General features: G+C 52.2%; 1 protein-coding gene across 11 annotated transcripts in view; it reads left to right on the forward strand.

Moving 5' to 3' along the window:
* The window catches only part of LLGL2 (LLGL scribble cell polarity complex component 2), a 578,766-nt gene that overhangs the window by 135,557 nt on the left and 418,738 nt on the right, over nt 1-24,471 (forward strand). For 9 of the 11 annotated variants that reach the window (XM_056550314.1, XM_056550313.1, XM_056550316.1 and 6 more), the window contains one exon: nt 19,303-19,418. In XM_056550314.1, coding sequence (XP_056406289.1) covers nt 19,303-19,418 — 116 coding nt within the window. Of the gene's footprint in view, nt 1-14,643; nt 14,752-19,302; nt 19,419-24,471 lie in introns of those variants that run through there. The other 2 variants (XM_056550320.1, XM_056550323.1) reach the window with 2 other exon arrangements.

Consider the following 24,471-nt stretch of genomic DNA (forward strand, 5'->3'; position numbering starts at 1 on the left):
CAGGGCTACATCCCCATCATGTATGATTGTGACTTCTTTATACGTAGGCTCACAGTCCAGAACTACATCCCCATCATGTATGATTGTGACTGTCTATCATATGTAGGCTACATATAAGAGTCAAAATCATACATGATGGGGATGTAGTCCTGAGCCATGAGCCTACTTATAATGGAGTCATAATAATACATGATGGGGATGTAGTCCTGAGCCGTGAGCCTACTTATAATGGAGTCATAATAATACATGATGGGGATGTAGTCCTGAGCCATGAGCCTACGTATAATGGAGTCATAATAATTCATGATGGGGATGTAGTCCTGAGACATGAGCCTACGTATAATGGAGTCATAATAATACATGATGGGGATGTAGTCCTGAGCCGTGAGCCTACGTATAATGGAGTCCTAATAATACATGATGGGGATGTAGTCCTGAGCCGTGAGCCTACGTATAATGGAGTCATAATAATACATGATGGGGATGTAGTCATGAGCCTGGGCATGTGTGGTCAGGGCATGCTTGGAGTTGCAGTTACTAATTGTAATAGTATCAGGGCATGCTGGGCATTACAGTTAGTATTCACTGCAACTCCCAGCATGCCCTGATACAATCTTAGTCTGCTCTGCAGCTGTCCCAAAATTAGTTTTGGGTCAGCGACAAAACCATTGGCTGCATCAGCCTGATACAGTCTATGGTTTTGCAGCTGACCCAAAACTACAACTCCCATTATGTTGCACTACACTCCTGAGTCCTGGGGAAGCAATGCATTAATTTTGGGACAGCTGCAGAGCAGACCAAGATTGTATCAGGGCATGCTGGGAGTTGCAGTTACTATCTGTAATGCCCAGCATGCCCTGAGACAGCCTATGGTTTTGCAGCTTACCCAACACTACAACTCCCATTATTTTGCACTAGACTATAGTATAGGTTATAAGGTGCTACATGCTGGAGGGAGCTGTAGATTTGGGTCAGCTGCAGAGATATAGGCTGGAATCTGGATCACCGAAATTTCCGTGATCCAGATTCCAGCCTATATCTCTGCAGCTGACCCAAAACTACAGCCCCCCCAGCATGTAGCACCATAAAACCTATACTATAGTATAGTGCAACATAATGGGAGTTGTAGTTTTGGTCACCATATATTGTATCAGGGCATGCAGGGAATTGTAGTTGGTAACTGCAACTCCCAGCATTGCGTTCCTTGAGGGAATGCAATGCTGGGAGCTGCAGTTACCAACTACAATTCCCAGTATGCCCTGATACAATCTATGGTGACAAAAACTACAACTCAGCACATCTTGTACTTTATAGGAGTACAATTTAGATTATGGCTGCAGACCCAAAACTACAATGTGCATGCTGCTCCAAGGCATGTTTCAGAGTTTGCTGGGTGTTGCAGTTACTAACTGCAACTCCCATCATTCTTTGACAGCTTATAGCGCTGCAGGTTGCAGCATAACCTAAACTACTATATAGGGAAATACTTGTAACACTATGTAAAATGGCCATATTAAAACAGTACTACAGACACTAGGGTGCAATCTCTTTGTAAGCATATACTGCCATGTGTATGGGAGAGTGCCCACGACCGTGCAATTTAATTAACATTATTTTTTAATAGTTCAGACATTTAGGCATGCGGCAATACCACATAAAAACATTTTTTTACACTATTTTAGTTAAATGGGAATGGCCGGGGGGAATTCAAACTTTTATGTAGCAGTATGTATGTACATTCCTATACAGGTGGGGGTATGTGCAGAGCATTGCACCCTTGTCTTTAGTAGGGTGCAATGCTCTGCACATACCCCCACCTGTATAAAAATGTGCATACACTGCTATACACCTGGGGGTTGGGGAGGGAAGGTTATGTGCAGGCTGCAGAACATTGCACCCTAAGACCCTAGAGTGAAATGTTTTGTCTGCAGTCTTCTCTGCACTTACCCCTATGTGTATAGCAGTGCAGAGCAGACAGACACACGGACGGAGGCCCTGGGAGGATCACCTAACTGGGAACACTGATCAGAGGGTGGAGCTGAGACTGACTGAGGATGCTGTGGGATTTTTGGGACTTGCAGCCTCCTGACCGCATCATTTTGGTTTGGGACAGCTGCAGAACCATAGGCTGTATCAGGGCATGCTGGGAGTTGTAGTTAGTAACTAACTGCAACTTCCAGCATTTCTTGACACCGAGTGAATAAAATGCACAACACAAACTGACAGAGTGTGGCGTCAATGATCAATACTGTGCTGTGTGACATACATGGGTGGGCGCATGGGGGCCCCATGATCATCTTTTGCCCGGGGGCCCCATAAGTTGTCAGTCCACCCCTGTGTAGTAGATGTGACCTGCAGTCCTATGTAACACCACAGATAACACAGTGCTAACTCTCTGAGTACAGATAATGTATAGATGTGACCTGCAGTCCTATGTAACACCACAGATAACACAGTGCTAACTCTCTGAGTACAGATAATGTATAGATGTGACCTGCAGTCCTATGTAACACCAGAGAGTTATCACTGTGTTATCTGTGGTGTTACATGGGACTGCAGGTCACATCTACTACATTATCTGTACTCGCGTGTGGGAGTTCTGGTGGCCGGGGGTGGAGAGCCATGTGTTGGCAGAAATCCTTGCACCGGCCCTGCTTAGACGTGAGGTCACGTCACCGTGGGGGTGACGTGACCTCACGTCTAAGCGCAGCAGCGCAACGTCTGAGTTCATCGTGCCACCGATCAGTGCGCCCACCGCCCTGGCTGCACTCTCTCTCGTACAGAGCCCCGCTTGTCCTCAGTGTACAGAGCCCCGCTTGTCCTCAGTGTACAGAGCCCCGCTTGTCCTCAGTGTACAGAGCACCGCCTGTCCTCAGTGTACAGAGCCCCGCTTGTCCTCAGGTACTGCACCTAATGTGGGGGGAATTGTACTGCACCTAATGTGGGGGGGAACTATACTGCACCTAATGTGGGGAAACTAATATGCTTTAAATTGCATGATTTTACCTTTTATGAACAAGAAAATTACGACGTGCTGGTATAATGACGCAACATTATGGGGCTGGTATGTAATTTTTTCCAGGGCTGGTTTTCACACCCAGTCCGGCCCTGATGCCAGCAATCATCCTCCGCCAGGAGCCGATAAGTGCCTGATCTTCTAACTTTGTTCCTCATTTACCCGGTCTCCGTGCTGTCGGAGATAGAGGATTATTGCTCTTCTTGCATCAGCGCTAATACGCGCACAAACTGCTACAGTGGACATTTACTCAGGAGCCTCCAGCGCTCCCGAAACTGCTATTTGACCTTGTTAACCCACTAGCCTGAATATATTTTATTCTCAAGACTTTTTGACAATCTATTTCCCGCAACAGTGCATATTTTATGTATATTTTATGTACAATATATGTCTTAATATTCTTTTAATATATTTTGTTCAGTCTGTGGCAAGGGCACTGCCAAGACTTTAGAACATCATTGAGACTATTATTCAATAAACACAATTTATTTATTTATGTTTTAGACACTTCTTATTCCTTCTATTTTTTCCTGTTTCCCCTATACCTAGTAGGACTGCATCTCTTTCTGTTTTACTAAATTATATCTTAAAGAAGTATCTAGGTCTCTTATGAAGTTTTTTTTGTTCACGTAAGATGTATTATGTGATTTGGATGTATATATATATTCTTCTGATTGAGATACTTGGCTCCTTGATACTTGCTTAAAAACTTGGTAACTGGGTAATAGGAGCTGGTTCCATCCTTATATGCGATTCCTGCCCTGCTGAGTAGGAGGCGTTCTCTCCAAGGGTGCCATCATTGGCTCTATGAAAAACTATTTCCAGTAAGAGTACTTTATGTTTTCCAGGTCATCAAGATCCTACGCCATAGTATGTAGTGCCTGGTCAGGAACCTAAACTGATCTTTGCAAGGACCTAACTGAATCTTGGATAGAGAGATCAGATCCTGACGCAAGGACATTTTGAGATAGGTAGCCAGAGCCGACAGGTCAGCGTATATAAGAAGAAGTGACAATTGAGCTCTGAGTTCGGGATGGTCTTTTAGGGCCTCAGCAGAGTCAGACAGTTTCAGAGCCAGGAGTGAACCGTCACTAGAATAGCTTGAAAGGCATGTGGTACGTTAAACCGAAGTTATCAACAATTGTTTCTTCACAGCAGGGCTATGTCCCACATTGCGGCATGTATCAAGATCAGAGTCCTCTTCATCTGTCTTAGACAAATCAGCAATATCAGAGTCTCTGTCTGAGGGGGAGAGGAAGCAGCAATAACAGAGGCAGGGTGAGAGCTCACACTGTGCAGAAAGGATGTGATCAAGGGTGAGGGGCAAGGCTCCAGAGACAGGTGGGTCTTTCCAGTGCTGTCAACCTGCAAGGAATGCAGAGGAGAGGGCTCATGGGACCAATATTTATTTTAAAGAATATGACACCTTGGTCACCTTGCCTCCAAAAAAAATGTTGTGGTATCGGTGAGGGTAATGTGTAATTAACCATTTCGTGATACCAGGGCATGGTTGACCTATACACCAGCCGAGGTATTCCATCTTCTCCTGTGCCAGGCCCCACGCAAATAATCACTCCGACATGCAGGGTGAACTTTGGGAAGCTTATCGGCTTGTTAGGTTTTATATTTGATTGTGCTGTATATGACTGACTTGACTTGTATGCAGCCCATGCTAGACTTTAACGATTTGGAGTGGACTAATTTGACTTGAATTAATCCCCGGATTGTAGTGCTTACCGCAAAGGCTTTGACTTTCACCCTGGGTACTGGGTTTAACTGGTAGGAGATGCGTGGTTGCTCGAATAGGCCTCAGGCCTTCTTCAGAATCACCTCACAGACAGACAGACTTCACACTTCACCAAACTGTACCCCAGCTAGAGAGCAAGAGCTCAAGAAAGAGAGCTGGACCCTGACCTCACTATATATGGGAGCAATTTAGAGAGATCCCATTGGCCGGATAAGTCACCTGGTTTACCTTTGCATACTCCCCTAACAACAAGGTTCATAGTAACAGGATTCTTAAAGTAACAAGTGCATAGAAAATACCAATACATTAAAGGGGTACTCCACTGGAAAACATTTATTTTTATTTTAATCAACTGGTGCTAGAAAGTTAAACAGATTCGTAAATTACTTCTATTAAAACATTTTTAATCCTTCCAGTACTTATCAGTTGCTGTATAATACAGAGGAAGTTCTTTTCTTTTTGAATTTCCTTTCTGTCTGACCACAATGTTCTCTGCTGACATCTCTGTCCATATCAGGAACTGTCCAGAGCAGGATAGGATAGGTTTTCTATGGGGATTTGCTCCTATTCTGGACAGTTCCTAAAATGGACAGATATGTTAGCAGAGAGCACTGTGGTCAGGCAGAAAGGAAATTCAAAAAGAAAAGAACTTCCTGTGGATCAGAACAGCAGCTGATAAGTACTGAAAGGATTAATATTTTTTTTTAATAGAAGTAATCTGTTTAACTTTCTGGCACCAGTTGATTAAAAAAAAAATAATGTTTCCAGTGGAGTACCCCTTTAACCATTATATAACATTGCATTATACTGGGCATTATAGAGAGTCCTGAGGAGAGTGGGCCCAAGATAGACATTGAGGCAGCATCTGCCACACAGGATGGGCAGGAGTAAAGTGAAACACGTGATTCTGTACTGGGTCGCCACAATGTCAGAAAATGGCAACACAAATTTTTTTTTATATCCACAAGAACCGTGTAAAAGGTAGCAGATCAGGTAACTAGGGTATTGAATTTCCAGCAGAGAAATTTATTAATACAAACATGGTATAACAAATAACAGCATTGTGCAGCAGGGAAGATGAGACAAGAAAGTTAGGGAGTGTGTGGACCTGACAGCTGTTTTGTACCTATATGGTACTACTTCTAGTGGGCAGACACTTTTAGCCAAATGTTTATTTTTATTTTTTTAAAACCCCTTAAGGACTCAGGGTTTTTCCGTTTTTGCACTTTCGTTTTTTCCTCCTTACCTTTTAAAAATCATAACCCTTTCAATTTTCCACCTAAAAATCCATATTATGGCTTATTTTTTGCGTCGCCAATTCTACTTTGCAGTGACATTAGTCATTTTACCCAAAAATGCACGGCGAAACGGGAAAAAAAATCATTGTGCGACAAAATCGAAAAAAAAACGCCATTTTGTAACTTTTGGGGGCTTTCGTTTCTACGCAGTGCATATTTCGGTAAAAATTACACCTTATCATTATTCTGTAGGTCCATACGGTTAAAATGATACCCTACTTATATAGGTTTGATTTTGTCGCACTTCTGGAAAAAATCATAACTACATGCAGGAAAATTTATACGTTTAAAAATGTCATCTTCTGACCCCTATAACTTTTTTATTTTTCCATGTATGGGGTGGTATGAGGACTCATTTTTTGCGCCGTGATCTGAAGTTTTTATCGGTATGATTTTTGTTTTGATCGGACTTTTTGATCACTTTTTATTCATTTTTTAATGATATAAAAAGTGACCAAAATACGCTTTTTTGGACTTTGGAATTTTTTTGCGCGTACGCCATTGACCGTACGGCTTAATTAATTATATATTTTTATAGTTCGGACATTTACGCACGCGGCGATACCACATATGTTTATTTTTTATTTTTTTTACACTGTTTTATTTTTTTTATGGGAAAAGGGGGGTGATTCAAACTTTTATTAGGGAAGGGGTTAAATGACCTTTATTAACACTTTTTTTTAACATTTTTTTTGCAGTGTTATAGGTCCCATAGGGACCTATAACACTGCACACACTGATCTCTAATGCTGATCACTGGCGTGCATTAACACGCCTGTGATCAGCATTATCGGCGCTTGACTGCTCCTGCCTGGATCTCAGGCACGGAGCAGTCATTCGTCGATCGGACACCGGGGAGGCAGGTAAGAGCCCTCCCGGTGTCCGATCAGCTGTTCGGGACGCCGCGATTTCACCGCGGCGGTCCCGAACAGCCCGACTGAGCAGCCGGGTCACTTTCACTTTCACTTTAGAAGCGGCGGTCAGCTTTGACCGCCGCTTCTAAAGGGTTAATACCGCACATCGCCGCGATCGGCGATGTGTGGTATTAGCCGCGGGTCCCGGCCGTTGATTAGCGCCGGGACCCACGCGATATGATGCGGGATCGCGGCGCGATCCCGCTTCATATCGCGGGAGCCGGCGCAGGACGTAAATATACGTCCTGCGTCGTTAAGGGGTTAAATTAAGCGCCAAACTATGTAAATTTTAATATCATTATTTAATTACCTATTACTATAATAGTGAAGAACAGGACCGACTCTTGCCATAGACTAAGTAGGCGACCGCCTAGAGCGCCCCCTTAATGAGGGCGCCACCTGTGGCCTTAATTATAATAGTGGTGGCCCTACAAGCGATGACATACAAAGTTATTACCGTGCTGTGCCCCGCACCAGTCCCCGCAGTATGCTTTAGCCGCACTAGCAGGTACTTACAAGAGTGACTGTGAGTCTGTCAGCGTATGCCGGGACTTGGGCTGCTAAATTCTGCACTGTCTCACAGTTACATCTGCCCTGTGCTGTTTTCTTCTTCTTACTAAATGTCGCCTTCTCTGCAGGAGAATAGGAGACACTCAGTAAGGAGAAGATCGTCCAGCACAGATCAGATGTAACTAAATACAAGTCTGATTCCTCGTAGATACAGACCAGCGCTGGGAACGCTTCACAGGCTCAAGACAGGGACCGCTGGGCAGTGTCATAGATGTCAGCAGGCACACTGAGCCAATGAGGAGCAGGCTCATCACATGACATGTGTCAGCTGACTTCTATTGACTTCTCCCAGCAGCCCCACACCTGCAGTACCCCATATCATGCTGGATCCCAGGGAGTGAAGAAAGGAAGGGCTGCCCTGCTCCCTCAGCACTGCAGTGAGCCCCCAGCAGAGACCCGAACTGTCCTCCAGCAGAGACCTGTACTCCCCCCCCCCCCAGCTCTGTACTCCCCCCCCCCCCCCAGCTCTGTACTCCCTCCCCCCAGCTCTGTACTCCCCCCCCCCAGCTCTGTACTCCCCCCCCCCCAGCTCTGTACTCCCCCCCCCCCCAGCTCTGTACTCCCCCCCCCCCCCAGCTCTGTACTCCCCCCCCAGCTCTGTACTCCCCCCCCAGCTCTGTACTCCCCCCCCCAGCTCTGTACTCCCCCCCCCAGCTCTGTACTCCTCCCCCCCAGCTCTGTACTCCTCCCCCCCAGCTCTGTACTCCTCCCCCCGAGCTCTGTACTCCTCCCCTGAGCTCTGTACTCCTCCCCCCCAGCTCTGTACTCCTCCCCCCCAGCTCTGTACTCCTCCCCCCAGCTCTGTATTCCTCCCCCCCAGCTCTGTACTCCTCCCCCAGCTCTGTACTCCCCCCCCAGCTCTGTACTCCCCCCCCAGCTCTGTACTCCCCCCCCAGCTCTGTGCTCTCCCCCCCCAGCTCTGTACTCTCCCCCCCAGCTCTGTACTCTCCCCCCCAGCTCTGTACTCTCCCCCCCCAGCTCTGTACTCCCCCCCCAGCTCTGTACTCCTCCCCCCCAGCTCTGTACTCCTCCCCCTTAGCTCTGTACTCCTCCCCCCCCAGCTCTGTACTCCCCCCCCCCCAGCTCTGTACTCCCCCCCCCAGCTCTGTACTCCCCCCCCCAGCTCTGTACTCTCCCCCCAGCTCTGTACTCTCCCCCCCTGCTCTGTACTCTCCCCCCCAGCTCTGTACTCTCCCCCCCAGCTCTGTACTCTCCCCCCCCAGCTCTGTACTCTCCCCCCCAGCTCTGTACTCCCCCCCAGCTCTGTACTCCCCCCCAGCTCTGTACTCCCCCCCAGCTCTGTACTCCCCCCCAGCTCTGTACTCCCCCCCCTAGCTCTGTACTCCCCCCCCTAGCTCTGTACTCCACCCCCAGCTCTGTACTCCACCCCCAGCTCTGTACTCCCCCCCCCCAGCTCTGTACTCCCCCCCCCCAGCTCTGTACTCCCCCCCAGCTCTGTACTCCCCCCCAGCTCTGTACTCCCCCCCAGCTCTGTACTCCCCCCCCCCAGCTCTGTACTCCCCCCCAACTCTGTACTCCCCCCAGCTCTGTACTCCCCCCCCCAGCTCTGTACTCCCCCCTCCCCAGCTCTGTACTCCCCCTCCCCAGCTCTGTACTCCCCCCCCAAAGCTCTGTAATTCCCCCCCAACTCTGTACCCCCCCCCAACTCTGTACCCCCCCCCCAAGCTCTGTACTCCTCCCCCCAGCTCTGTACTCCTCCACCCCAGCTCTGTACTCCCCCCCCCCCCAGCTCTGTACTCCCCCCCCCAGCTCTGTACTCCCCCCCCCCCCAGCTCTGTACTCTCCCCCCCCAGCTCTGTACTCTCCCCCCCCCAGCTCTATACTCTCCCCCCCCAGCTCTGTACTCTCCCCCCCCCAGCTCTGTACTCTCCCCCCCCAGCTCTGTACTCTCCCCCCCCCCCAGCTCTGTACTCTCCCCCCCAGCTCTGTACTCTCCCCCCCAGCTCTGTACTCTCCCCCCCAGCTCTGTACTCTCCCCCCCAGCTCTGTACTCTCCCCCCCAGCTCTGTACTCCTCCCCCTTAGCTCTGTACTCCTCCCCCTTAGCTCTGTACTCCTCCCCCCCAGCTCTGTCTTCCCCCCCCCAGCTCTGTACTCTCCCCCCCAGCTCTGTACTCTCCCCCCCAGCTTTGTACTCTCCCCCCAGCTCTGTACTCTCCCCCCAGCTCTGTACTCTCCCCCCAGCTCTGTACTCCCCCCCCAGCTCTGTACTCCCCCCCAGCTCTGTACTCTCCCCCCCAGCTCTGTACTCCCCCTCCCCCAGCTCTGTACTCCCCCCCTAGCTCTGTACTCCCCCCTAGCTCTGTACTCCCCCCTAGCTCTGTACTCCACCCCTAGCTCTGTACTCCACCCCCAGCTCTGTACTCCACCCCCAGCTCTGTACTCCACCCCCAGCTCTGTACTCCACCCCCAGCTCTGTACTCCACCCCCAGCTCTGTACTCCCCTCCCCAGCTCTGTACTCCTCCCCCAGCTCTGTACTCCCCCCCCAGCTCTGTACTCCCCCCCAGCTCTGTACTCCCCCCTCCCCAGCTCTGTACTCCCCCCCCCAGCTCTGTACTCCCCCCTCCCCAGCTCTGTACTCCCCCTCCCCAGCTCTGTACTCCCCCCCCAAAGCTCTGTAATTCCCCCCCAACTCTGTACCCCCCCAAGCTCTGTATTCCCCCCCAGCTCTGTACTCCCCCCCCCAGCTTTGTACTCCCCCCCCCCCAGCTCTGTACTCCCCCCCAGCTCTGTACTCCCCCCCAGCTCTGTACTCCCCCCCCAGCTCTGTACTCCCCCCCCCAGCTCTGTACTCCCCCCCCCCCCCAGCTCTGTACTCCCCCCCAGCTCTGTACTCCCCCCAGCTCTGTACTCCCCCCAGCTCTGTACTCCCCCCCAGCTCTGTACTCCCCCCAGCTCTGTACTCCCCCCAGCTCTGTACTCCCCCCAGCTCTGTACTTCCCCCCCAGCTCTGTATTCCCCCCCCAGCTCTGCACTCCCCCCAGCTCTGCACTCCCCCAGCTCTGCACTCCCCCCAGCTCTGTACTCCCCCCAGCTCTGTACTCCCCCCAGCTCTGTACTCCCCCCAGCTCTGTACTCCCCCCAGCTTTGTACTCCCCCGACCCCCAGCTCTGTATTCCCCCCCCCAGCTCTGTACTCCCCCCCAGCTCTGTACTCCCCCCCAGCTCTGTACTCCCCCCCCAGCTCTGTACTCCCCCCCAGCTCTATACTCCCCCCCCAAGCTCTGTACTCTCCCCCCCAGCTCTATACTCTCCCCCCAGCTCTATACTCTCCCCCCAGCTCTGTACTCCCCCCCCAGCTCTGTACTCCCCCCAGCTCTATACTCCCCCCAAGCTCTCTACTCTCCCCCCCAGCTCTATACTTCCCCCCCAGCTCTGTACTCCCCCCCAGCTCTGTACTCCCCCCCAGCTCTGTACTCACCCCCCAGCTCTGTACTCCCCCCCCCCAGCTCTGTACTCCCCCCCCAGCTCTGTACTCCCCCCTCCCCCCAGCTCTGTACTCCCCCCTCCCCCCAGCTCTGTACTCCCCCCCCCCCCCAGCTCTGTACTCCCCCCTCAGCTCTGTACTCCCCCCCCCAGCTCTGTACTCCCCCCCCCCAGCTCTGTACTCCCCCCAGCTCTGTACTCCCCCCAGCTCTGTACTCCCCCCCAGCTCTCTACTCCCCCCCCCCAGCTCTGTACTCCCCCCAGCTCTGTACTCCCCCCCCAAGCTCTGTACTCCCCCCCCAGCTCTGTACTCCCCCCCCCAGCTCTGTACTCCCCCCCCAGCTCTGTACTCTCCCCCCCAGCTCTGTATTCCCCCCAGCTCTGTATTCCCCCCAGCTCTGTATTCCCCCCAGCTCTGTATCCCCCCCCAGCTCTGTATTCCCCCCCCCCATTTCTGCACTCCCCCCCCCCAGCTCTGTACTCCCCCCAGCTCTGTACTCCCCCCAGCTTTGTACTCCCCCGCCCCCCAGCTCTGTATTCCCCCCCAGCTCTGTATTCCCCCCCAGCTCTGTACTCCCCCCCCAGCTCTGTACTCCCCCCAGCTCTATACTCCCCCCCCCCAAGCTCTGTACTCTCCCCCCAGCTCTATACTCTCCCCCCAAGCTCTGTACTCCCCCCCCCCAGCTCTCTACTCCCCCCAGCTCTGTACTCCCCCCAGCTCTGTACTCCCCCCAGCTCTATACTCCCCCCAGCTCTATACTCCCCCCAAGCTCTCTACTCTCCCCCCCCAGCTCTATACTTTCCCCCCCAGCTCTGTACTCCCCCAGCTCTGTTCTCCCCCCCAGCTCTGTACTCCCCCCAGCTCTATACTCCCCCCCCAAGCTCTGTACTCTCCCCCCCAGCTCTATACTCTCCCCCCAAGCTCTGTACTCCCCCCCCCAGCTCTGTACTCCCCCCAGCTCTATACTCCCCCCCCAAGCTCTCTACTCTCCCCCCCAGCTCTATACTTTCCCCCCAGCTCTGTACTCCCCCCCCCAGCTCTGTACTCCCCCCCACCCCCCAGCTCTGTACTCCCCCCCCCAGCTCTGTACTCCCCCCCCCCCCAGCTCTGTACTCCCCCCCCCCAGCTCTGTACTCCCCCCCCAGCTCTGTACTCCCCCCCCCCCAGCTCTGTACTCCCCCCCCCCAGCTCTGTACTTCCCCCCCCCCCAGCTCTGTACTCCCCCCTCAGCTCTGTACTCCCCCCCCCAGCTCTGTACTCCCCCCCCAGCTCTGTACTCCCCCCAGCTCTGTACTCCCCCCCAGCTCTGTACTCCCCCCCCCAGCTCTGTACTCCCCCCCCAGCTCTGTATTTCCCCCCCCCAGCTCTGCACTCCCCCCCAGCTCTGTATTCCCCCCCAGCTCTGTATTCCCCCCCAGCTCTGTATTCCCCCCCAGCTCTGTATTCCCCCCCAGCTCTGTATTCCCCCCCCAGCTCTATACTCTCCCCCCAGCTCTCTACTCCCCCCAGCTCTGTACTCCCCCCAGCTCTGTACTCCCCCCAGCTCTATACTCCCCCCCAAGCTCTCTACTCTCCCCCCCCCAGCTCTATACTTTCCCCCCCAGCTCTGTACTCCCCCCCAGCTCTGTTCTCCCCCCCCCCAGCTCTGTACTCCCCCCCCCAGCTCTGTACCCCCCCCCCAGCTCTGTACTCCCCCCCCAGCTCTGTACTCCCCCCCCAAGCTCTGTACTCCCCCCCCCAAGCTCTGTACTCCCCCCCCCAGCTCTGTACTCCCCCCTCAGCTCTGTAATCCCCCCAGCTCTGTACTCCCCCCCCCCAGCTCTGTACTCCCCCCCCAGCTCTGTACTCCCCCCCAGCTCTGTACTCCCCCCCCAGCTCTGTACTCCCCCCCCAAGCTCTGTACTCCCCCCCAGCTCTGTACTCTCCCCCCCAGCTCTGTACTCTCCCCCCCAGCTCTGTATTCCCCCCAGCTCTGTATTCCCCCCAGCTCTGTATTCCCCCCAGCTCTGTATCCCCCCTAGCTCTGTATTCCCCCCCCCCAGCTCTGTACTCCCCCCCCCAGCTCTGTACTCCCCCCAGCTCTGTTCTCCCCCCCCAGCTCTGTACTCCCCCCCCAGCTCTGTACTCCCCCCAGCTCTGTACTCCCCCCAGCTTTGTACTCCCCCGCCCCCCAGCTCTGTATTCCCCCCCCAGCTCTGTACTCCCCCCCCAGCTCTGTACTCCCCCCAGCTCTATACTCCCCCCCCCAAGCTCTGTACTCTCCCCCCCAGCTCTATACTCTCCCCCCAAGCTCTGTACTCCCCCCCAGCTCTGTACTCCCCCCAGCTCTATACTCCCCCCCCAAGCTCTCTACTCTCCCCCCCAGCTCTATACTTTCCCCCCCAGCTCTGTACTCCCCCCCCCAGCTCTGTACTCCCCCCCCAGCTCTGTACTCCCCCCCCCCCAGCTCTGCACTCCCCCCCACCCCCAGCTCTGTACTCCCCCCCAGCTCTGTACTCCCCCCCCCCAGCTCTGTACTCCCCCCCCAGCTCTGTACTCCCCCCCAGCTCTGTACTCCCCCCCCCAGCTCTGTACTCCCCCCCAGCTCTGTACTCCCCCCCAGCTCTGTACTCCCCCCCCCAGCTCTGTACTCCCCCCCCCCAGCTCTGTACTCCCCCCCAGCTCTGTACTCCCCCCCCAGCTCTGTACTCCCCCCCCCAGCTCTGTACTCCCCCCCCAGCTCTGCACTCCCCCCCCCAGCTCTGCACTCCCCCCAGCTCTGTACTCCCCCCCAGCTCTGTATATTCCCCCCCAGCTCTGTATTCCCCCCCAGCTCTATACTCTCCCCCCCAGCTCTGTACTCCCCCAGCTCTATACTCCCCCCCCCCCCCCAAGCTCTCTACTCTCCCCCCCAGCTCTATACTTTCCCCCCAGCTCTATACTTTCCCCCCCAGCTCTATACTTTCCCCCCCAGCTCTGTACTCCCCCCCCCAGCTCTGTACTCCCCCCCAGCTCTGTACTCCCCCCCAGCTCTGTACTCCCCCCCAGCTCTATACTCCCCCCCCCAGCTCTGTACTCCCCCCCCCCCAGCTCTGTACTCGCCTCCCAGCTCTGTACTCCCCCAGCTCTGTACTCTCCCCCCCCACTGCTCTGTACTCTCCCCAGCTCTGTACTCCCCCCCCCCCTGAACTCTGTACTCCCCCCAAGCTCTGTACTCCCCCCCCCCCAGCTCTGTACTCCCCCCAGCTCTGTAGCCCCCCCAGCTCTGTAGCCCCCCCCAGCTCTGTACTCCTCCCCCCCTAGCTCTGTACTCCCCCCCCCCTAGCTCTGTACTCCCCCCCCACTCTGTACTGCCCCCCAGCTCTGTACTGCTCCCTAGCTCTGTACTGCTCCCTAGCTCTGTACTGCTCCCCAGCTCTGTACTGCTCCCCAGCTCTGTACTGCCCCCCAGCTCTGTACTCCCCCCTCAAGCTCTGTACTCACCCCAAGCTCTGTACTCCCCCAAGCTCTGTACTCGCCCCCAGCTCAATACTCCCCCCCCAGTTCTGTATTCGCCCCCCACTGCTATGTACTCTCCCCTGCTCTGTACTTGCCCCCCACCTCTCTGTACTCTTCCCCCCCCCCCAGCACTGTACTCTCTCCCCCCCCCCACAGCTCTATTCTGCCTCCTCCCCAGCTCTTAACCCCACCCCATTGAAATTAATGGGGTATGACATGGATCTGCCAGGAATAGCAGCAGGCGGTTTTGAAATTCTTCACTTGGTTTCTGCTGCACGAATTGTGAGGAGGGGGTTGTTACAGTGTCTCACCCCAGTAGTAAGGTGGGGCGTGTCAAAGGGCGGAGCTAATAGGAGTCAAGGGCCTAGGGTGGCAAAAATCCTTGCACCAGCCCTGGTGAAGAATACACTGTAAAGCAGGTTTCTTGAGAAAACTCAAAATCCCCATTTTTTTTTTACACTAACATGTTCTTGTAGCCCCATTTCTTTTTTTTACAAGTATTTTTACGAGGGGTTAAAGGAGAAAAAGCCCCCCAACATTTGTAACCCAATTTTCCAAGTATGGAAATACCTCATATGTGGATGTATGCTCTCCGGGCGCACTACACGGCTGTGAAGGGAAGGAGTAGCATTGGGTTTATGGAGAGAGAGTTTTGCTGAGAAGGTATTTGGTGGGCATGTTGCATTTAGGAAGAACCATGGTGCCATAACAGCAACCCCCCATGGCACAATAGTATACCCCTCAAGGAACATAAGAGGGGTGTAGTGAACCTTAAAGGGGTACTCCACTGGAAAACCTTTTTTCTTTAAATCAACTGGTGCCAAAACATTAAACAGATTTGAAAATTACTTCTATTTAACCCCTTAAGGACACATGACGTACTGGAACGTCATGTGTCCACTCCCGATCTATAACGCGGGGCCACGGCGTGGCCCCGCGTCATAGCGGGTCGGGCCCGGCCTCTAACAACGGCCGGGACCCGTGGCTAATAGCGCGCGGCATTGATCGCTGTGCCGCGCGCTATTAACCCTTTAGACGCGGCGTTCAAAGTTGAACGCCGCGTCTAAAGTGAAACCGAAAGCATGCCGGCTAGCTCAGTGGGCTGTTCGGGATAGCCGCGGTGAAATCGCGGCATCCCGAACAGCTGACAGGACAGCGGGAGGGCCCCTACCTGCCTCCTCGCTGTCCGATCGCCGAATGACTGCTCAGTGCCTGAGATCCAGGCATGAGCAGTCATGCGGCAGAATCATCGATCACTGGTTTCTTATGAGAAACCAGTGATCAATGTAAAAGATCAGTGTGTGCAGTGTTATAGGTCCCTATGGGACCTATAACACTGCAAAAAAAAAGTGCAAAAAAAAAGTGAATAAACATCATTTAACCCCTTCCCTATTAAAAGTTTGAATCACCCCCCTTTTCCCATAAAAGAAAAAACACAGTGTAAATAAAAATAAACATAAATGGTATCGCCGCGTGCGGAAATGTCCGAATTATAAAAATATATCGTTAATTAAACCGCACGGTCAATGGCGTGCGCGCAAAAAAATTCCAAAGTCCAAAATAGTGCATTTTTGGTCACTTTTTATATCATGAAAAAATGAATAAAAAGAGATCAATAAGTCCTATCAATGCAAAAATGGTACCGTTAAAAACTTCAGATCACGGCGCAAAAAATGAGCCCTCATACCGCCCCATACACGGAAAAATAAAAAAGTTATAGGGGTCAGAAGATGACAATTTTAAACGTATTAATTTTCCTGCATGTAGTTATGATTTTTTCCACAAGTCCGACAAAATCAAACCTATATAAGTAGGGTATCATTTTAATCGTATGGACCTACAGAATACATATCAGGTGTCATTTTTACCGAAAAATGTACTACGTAGAAACGGAAGCCCCCAAAAGTTACAAAACAGCGTTTTTTTTTAAATTTTGTCGCACAATGATTTTTTTTCCCGCTTCACCATAGATTTTTGGGCAAAATGACTGACGTCATTACAAAGTAGAATTGGTGGCGCAAAAAATAAGCCATCATATGGATTTTTAGGTGTAAATTTGAAAGAGTTATGATTTTTTAAAGGCAAGGAGCAAAAAACGAAAATGCAAAAACGGAAAAACCTCCGGTCCTTAAGGGGTTAAAAATCTTAACCCCTCCAGTACTTATCAACTGCTGTATGTTCCCTTTTTGTCTGACCACAGTGCTCTCTGTTGACACCTCTGTCCATATTAGGAACTGTCCAGAGTATCTAAAATGGACAGATGTGTCAGCAGAGAGCAATGTGGTCAGACAGAAAGGAAATCCAAAAATCAAAGAACTTCCTGTGGAACAAATAGCAGCTGATAAGTACTGGAAAGATTAAGATTTTTAAATAGAAGTAATTTACAAATCTGTTTTTCTTTCTGGCACAGGTTGATTTAAAAAAAAATGTTTTCCAGTGGAGTACCCCTTTAACACCTCGCAGGTGTTTGACGAATGTTCAATAAAGTTGGACGTGAAAAGTAAAACATTGATTTATTTTCACTTAAATGCTGGTGTTAACCCATTTTTTTCATTTTCACAAGGGGTAATAGGAGAAAAAGCCCCCCAAAATTTGTAATTGCATTTCTTCTGAGTTTGGGAGTACCCCATATGTGGATGTAAAGTGCTCTGCAAGTGCACTACAGGGCTTAGAGGAGTAAACAGGCCCTAAATCTGTGTTTTTCTCAACCAGTGTGCCTCCAGCTGTTGCAAAACTATAACTCCCAGCATGACCGGACAGCTAAAGGGCATGCTGGGAGTTGTAGTTTTGCAACAGTGTGAGGCACACAACTACAACTCCCAGCATGCCCATTTGCTGTCCGTGCATGGTGGGAGTTGTAGTTATGCAACAGCTGGAGGCACACATTTTCATAGAAAAAATGTACCTCCAGCTGTTGCATAACTACATCTCCCAGCATGCCCTTTGACTGTGCATGCTGGGAGCTGTACTTATGCAGCAGCAGGAGGCACAGAGCCTTTACCTGCTGCCGATCACCGCCCGACGTCGACAACAACAGGTGCTCCCTGCACCACAGCTCACTAATGGGCACCCACTCTCGCCCTCTGGACTGAGGGCAGAGCGGGTGCCGTCAGTGACAGAGCCCAGCAGGAGCTCTGATTTGTCAGCTGCTCCCGGCTGACCCATCAGGGCGATCGCGAGTTGCCACCTCACTCCTACTGGTAAAGGGTGATTGGTGTGGTCTCTAACAGCACCAACCACCCTTATTTTCCAGGTCACCATACCCAATTGGCCTAGAATCTCGACAAGGTGGGGGGGGGCTCAAGACCCCCCTTAGCATTCCATCGGATTTCTGCTGGTACATATCAGCAGTCATTCCGTTCCGATCACCTCCCAGTGCACGGCAGTGACTGGAAAACTGATGGGTGTACAGGTATGCTTCTGAATCTTAAGTACCAGGACGCAAGGGCGTACCTGTATACCCCCGTGTTCCTAAAGGGGTTATAAATTGATTTTGTATATGGAAATACCTCTTGGATCCCTGTTATGTCTTCAAAAAGCATGTCTTCTTTATGATGTTAACATAAACTAAACATATTGACCCTCATTTACTTTTGCAAACCCGACATGTTTTGTCGGGTTGTGCGCCAGATTTTTTCACATTGCACCAGATTCTGTCGCATTGCTCCAGAAGTTCTGTCTGCCACAGATTTTGCACCAGAATTTGCGCCAGAATTGAAAAAGCCCAGACTAACTCTCCATTTTGCTAAGAAAACGTGAAAAGGGGGAGTGGTCACTGGGAAAGGGGGCGTGTTCCCGACATTTTTCACACAAAAAAACCAACATATTTACTAAGGTTTCCACATAAAATGTGGTGGATTTCAGTTGAGGAAAACCAGACAGATCAGAGCATGTGTAAAAAAAAGCAAAGTGTAGGGAAAGTGGAAAATGCAGGGAAACCTTAGTTAAATACTGTGGAAAATAAATAGTAGGGAATAAAAACCTACAAAGAAACCTACACACCACTCTTAGTAAATCAGGGCCATTGTGTATGGGAATCAATACATAATTTATTTGGCATGACCATCTTCCTTACAAGCAGAGAACTTAAAATTTTGAAAAATGCTAATTTGCTAAGAGTTTTTCACAAAAAAAACTCTAAAAATATCAACAAAAATTTACCATAGCAAAAAGTAGATAATGTAATGAGAAAACAGTCTTAAAATCAGTACAATATGTAAAAGCATCCTAGATGTATTAATGCATAATGTGGCACATGTGGCCTTAAAGGGGTACTCAAGTGGAAAACAAACTTTTTATAATCAACTGATGCCACAATAGTTATACAGATTTGTAAGTTACTTCTATTTAAAAATCTTAATCCTTCCAGTACTTATCAGATGCTGAATGCTCCAGAGATAGTTGTATTTCTTTCTTTTCAGTCTGACCACAGTGCTCCCTGCTGACACCTCTGTCCGTATCAGGAACTGTCCAGAGCAGGAGAGGTTTGCTATGGGGATTTGCTTGTGCTGTGGACAGTTTCTGACATGGATAGAGGTGTCAGCAGAGAGCACTGTGGTCAGACTGAAAAGAATTTCAGAAAGAAAATAGTACTCTTTTTCGAATCCTGGATAACCCCTTAAAGGTGTTAAGATATGATTGTTCTTTTTATTTTTATTTTTTTGCACAATAATTGAGTAATATGACATTTATTGACATCTGTTTTTTCTTTCCTTTCTGTTTCCTCTTCCACCTCCTCTCTCCTTTTCTTCTTTCTCCTTTCTTTCTTTCTTTCTTTCTTTCTCCTCTTTCTTTCTTCTCTTCTCTGCTGTATTTTTCATCATATGATTTAAGTGCCAACTTATTACACTGCTGGATGACAACAGCCTTCACTTGTGGTCACTGAGAGAGCAGGATGGGGTGTCAGAACTGCAGGAGGAGAAGAAGTTCACTCTTCGAGGACCACCTGGGTATGTAAAGAAAAGCTCCCTCTTTGTTCACAGAATGTTCATGAACATGAAAGTAGATATTTGGTCTTATTTGTAGAAGCTTGAAAAGTTTACTGCGCCTCCAAATTGCCACCACCTAACTCTTTAAGGGTAGGTTTACAAGTGCTTATTTTTCTGGGTATTTTGCTGCTGAATTTTCACAGCTAACTTTGCCATACTTCGAATTATAAATACGTAAGTGTGAACGTACCCTTATACTGTATTTTTTTTCTTTCTTTGGGACTTAAACCCACCATAATGGGATGAATCTTCTAAATAGCTTCTGGGGTTGGCTTTTCCTTTGTAAGAAAAAAAACTTGACATAGCAGCTCTATATCTGGACACAGGGCCGCCATCAGGGGGGTACAACTCATACAACTGTATGGGGCCCGGAGCTTCATGGGGCCCGGACGTCCCTGGACCTTTTTTTTTTTTTATTATTTAGTTGGCCTGTCAATGACTGCCACTGTCACTCACTGACCGCTGGGTGCCCCCAGGACTATGACCGGGCCTCATAGTCCGGGGGGCCTGCACATTTCTATTAAAATTACCTTTTTTGGGGGGGCACGGGCCCCTTAAGAAACAAAGCAGGGATGGACAGGTCAGGGGCTGATGGGAGTAGAGACGCAGGAACGTAATCAGGCACGCACGTCCACTCCAATCACCTGACCTGTCCCTGCTTACGTCCCTGCGCGAACCTCCAGCATCCTCCTCGTGCAGTGACAGGACTAGGAGCAGCTGCAGCCTCATGCCGATGCATCGATCCCCGGCAGGGTAAGTAAACTGGCCCGGGGGGGGGGGGTATGGGGTGATGATGAGAGGTGCAGGGGGGTGATGTTGAGAGGTGCAGGGGGGTGATGATGAGAGGTGCAGGGGGGTGATGATGAGAGGTGCAGGGTGGGGGTGATGATGAGAGGTGCAGGGGGGGGGTGATGATGAGAGGTGCAGGGTGGGGGTGATGATGAGAGGTGCAGGGGGGGTGATGAGAGGTGCAGGGGGGTGATGAGAGGTGCAGGGTGGGGGTGATGATGAGAGGTGCAGGGGGGGGTGATGATGAGAGGTGCAGGGTGGGGGTGATGATGAGAGGTGCAGGGTGGGTGTGATCATGAGAGGTGCAGGGTGGGGGTGATGATGAGAGGTGCAGGGTGGGGGTGATGATGAGAGGTGCAGGGGGGGGTGATGATGAGAGGTGCAGGGTGGGGGTGATGATGAGAGGTGCAGGGTGGGGGTGATCATGAGAGGTGCAGGGTGGGGGTGATGATGAGAGGTGCAGGGTGGGGGTGATGATGAGAGGTGCAGGGTGGGGGTGATGATGAGAGGTGCAGGGTGGGGGTGATGATGAGAGGTGCAGGGTGGGGGTGATGATGAGAGGTGCAGGGGGGGGTGATGATGAGAGGTGCAGGGTGGGGGTGATGATGAGAGGTGCAGGGGGGGGGTGATGATGAGAGGTGCAGGGTGGGGGTGATGATGAGAGGTGCAGGGGGGGTGATGAGAGGTGCAGGGGGGTGATGAGAGGTGCAGGGTGGGGGTGATGATGAGAGGTGCAGGGGGGGGTGATGATGAGAGGTGCAGGGTGGGGGTGATGATGAGAGGTGCAGGGTGGGTGTGATCATGAGAGGTGCAGGGTGGGGGTGATGATGAGAGGTGCAGGGTGGGGGTGATGATGAGAGGTGCAGGGGGGGGGTGATGATGAGAGGTGCAGGGTGGGGGTGATGATGAGAGGTGCAGGGTGGGGGTGATCATGAGAGGTGCAGGGTGGGGGTGATGATGAGAGGTGCAGGGTGGGGGTGATGATGAGAGGTGCAGGGTGGGGGTGATGATGAGAGGTGCAGGGTGGGGGTGATGATGAGAGGTGCAGGGTGGGGGTGATGATGAGAGGTGCAGGGTGGGGGTGATGAGGAGAGGTGCAGGGGGGGTGATGATGAGAGGTGCAGGGGGGGTGATGATGAGAGGTGCAGGGGAGGGTGATGATGAGAGGTGCAGGGGAGGGTGATGATGAGAGGTGCAGGGGAGGGTGATGATGAGAGGTGCAGGGGGGGTGATGATGAGAGGTGCAGGGGGGTGATGATGATGAGAGGTTCAGGGGGGGTGTTATGGGGGTGATGAGAGGTGCAGGGGGGTGATGAGAGGTGCAGAGGGGTGATGAGAGGTGCAGGGGGGGTGTTATGGGGGTGATGAGAGGTGCAGGGGGTGTTATGGGGGGTGCAGGGGGGGTGTTATGGGGGTGATGAGAGGTACAGGGGGTGTTATGGGGGTGATGAGAGGTGCAGGGGGGGTGATGATGAGAGTTGCAGGAGGGGTGATTATGAGAGGTGCAGGGGGGGTGATGATGAGAGGTGCAGGGGGGGGTGATGATGAGAGGTGCAGGGGGGGGTGATGATGAGAGGTGCAGGGGGGGGGGGTGATGATGAGAGGTGCAGGGGGGGGGGTGATGATGAGAGGTGCAGGGGGGGGTGATGATGAGAGGTGCAGGGGGGGGTGATGATGAGAGGTGCAGGGGGGGGGTGATGATGAGAGGTGCAGGGGGGGTGATGATGAGAGGTGCAGGGGGGGTGATGATGAGAGGTGCAGGGGGGGGGGTGATGATGAGAGGTGCAGGGAGGGTGATGATGAGAGGTGCAGGGGGGGTGATGATGAGAGGTGCAGGGGGGGTGATGATGAGAGGTGCAGGGGGGGTGATGATGAGAGGTGCAGGGGGGGGGGTGATGATGAGAGGTGCAGGGGGGGGTGATGATGAGAGGTGCAGGGGGGGTGATGATGAGAGGTGCAGGGGGGGGTGATGATGAGAGGTGCAGGGGGGGGTGATGATGAGAGGTGCAGGGGGGGTGATGATGAGAGGTGCAGGGGGGGTGATGATGAGAGGTGCAGGGGGGGTGATGATGAGAGGTGCAGGGGGGGGTGATGATGAGAGGTGCAGGGGGGGGGTGATGATGAGAGGTGCAGGGGGGGTGATGATGAGAGGTGCAAGGGGGGTGATGATGAGAGGTGCAGGAGGGGGGTGATGATGAGAGGTGCAGGGGGGTGATGATGAGAGGTGCAGGGGGGGGTGATGAGAGGTGCGGGGGGGGGGTGATGATGATGATAAGAGGTGCAGGGGGGTGTTATGGGGGTGATGAGAGGTGCAGGGGAGTGATGAGAGGTGCAGGGGGGGGTGATGAGAAGTGCAGGGGGGTGTTATGGGGGTGATGAGAGGTGCAGGGGGTGTTATGGGGGTGATGAGAGGTGCAGGGGAGTGATGAGAGGAGCGGGGGGGGGGTGATGAGAGGTGCAGGGGGGTGATGAGAGGTGCAGGGGGGTGTAATGGGGGTGATGAGAGGTGCAGGGGGGGTGTTATGGGGGTGATGAGAGGTGCAGGGGGGTGTTATGGGAGTGATGAGAGGTGCAGGGGGTGTTATGGGGGTGATGAGAAGTGCCGTGGGGTGATGAGAGGTGCCGGGGGGTGGTCATAAGAGGTGCAGGGGGGGGTTATGGTGGTGATAAGAGGTGCGGGGGGTTACAGGGGTGATGAGGAGAGGTGCAGGGGGATGGGGTGATGAGAAGTGCAGGGGGTTATGAGAGGTGCAGGGGGGTGGTGGTGATGAGAGGTGCATGGGTGTTGTGATGAGAGGTGCAGGGGGTTTTGGGGGTGATGAGAGGTGCAGGGGGGGGGGGTTATGGGGTGGTGTGATGATGAGAGGTGCCCCCCATAGCCCCCGGGGGGGGGGGGGAGTTATAGTAGTGATGAGGAGAGGTTTGGCAGGGGGTTATGGAGGTGATGAGGACACAGAGGATAAGAGGGGGTGTATATGTATATATGATGTGTATGCATGTGTGGCAGTATTATCTTCAGTGGATACAGTGTTGGGCAGTATTCAGGGTACAGTGTATGGCAGTATTATATTTAGTGGGTACAGTGTGGGGCAGTATTATATTCAGGGTACAGTGTGTGGCAGGATTATATTTAGTGGGTACAGTATATGGCAGTATTATATTCAGGGTACTATGTGTGGCAGTATTATATTCAGGGTACAGTGTGGGGCAGTATTTTATTTAGTGGGTACAGTGTATAGCAGTATTATATTCAGGGTACAGTGTGGGGCAGTATTTTATTTAGGGTACACTTTCTGGCAAGGTTATAATGATTACTGTCTTCATGCAGAGGATGAGGATCTGCTGACAAAGTGAGGAGCCAATGATGTCTGGATGTCAGACTCTGCAGAGAAGATGGAGCTGGAGGAAGACCTGGACCAGATGAAGAAGAAAAGATAACAGAGAAGATATCACTCAAGTCAGAAGACGTCACTCAGGTCACTGATATCATTGTGTATTCTCCTGACTGTCCCATCAGAGCTGTAGTCCCTTGTAAGTTCTGCAGTGATGATGGGTAAAACTGTGTCCAATCTGTGTCTCTCCAGCTGCTACAAAACGACAACTCCCATTGCCAGAGGCTCTCCAGACATGATGGGAATTTTAGCTATCCAACAGCTGGAGAACCACTTCAACCAAGGTGATCGGTGGGGTCTCAGCAGTCAGACCCCCCACCAAAAAAATGGCCCTGGGGGGTATGGTCTGGACAGGGGGTATGGTTAGGGTGCCCCGAGGTAATTTTTTTGCATCGGGGCCCTGTGGTTTCTAGCTACACCTATGGGGGCAACTATTAACAGAGGGGCCTACCCAAACTATATGGAGCCCCCTATATAGTTTGGGTAGGCCCCTCTGTTAATAGTTGCTTCCATATACTTTGGGTAGGCCCCTCTGTTAAAGGAGTAGTCTGGTGAAAAATAACTTATCCCCTATCCAAGGATAGGGGATAAGTTATCGATCGCAGGGGGGTGCAAGTGCTGAGACCCCCCTTGCTGTGCCCTGGCAGTTTTCTGGAAGCTGACGTCTGTACCCCACAGGAAGCCGCGGCCGGCACACCCCCTCCATGTATCTCTATGGGGTACATGGAGGGGCGTGTCCACCGGCGCTCTGTGCGGGGTACAGCATGCCCCCCTTCCAGCCGTGCAGGAGATAGCGGGGGGCCCAATGCTCGGACCCCCACTATTTATAACTT

This window comes from Hyla sarda, chromosome 13 (assembly GCF_029499605.1).
Source record: "Hyla sarda isolate aHylSar1 chromosome 13, aHylSar1.hap1, whole genome shotgun sequence".
Lineage (NCBI taxonomy): Eukaryota > Metazoa > Chordata > Amphibia > Anura > Hylidae > Hyla > Hyla sarda.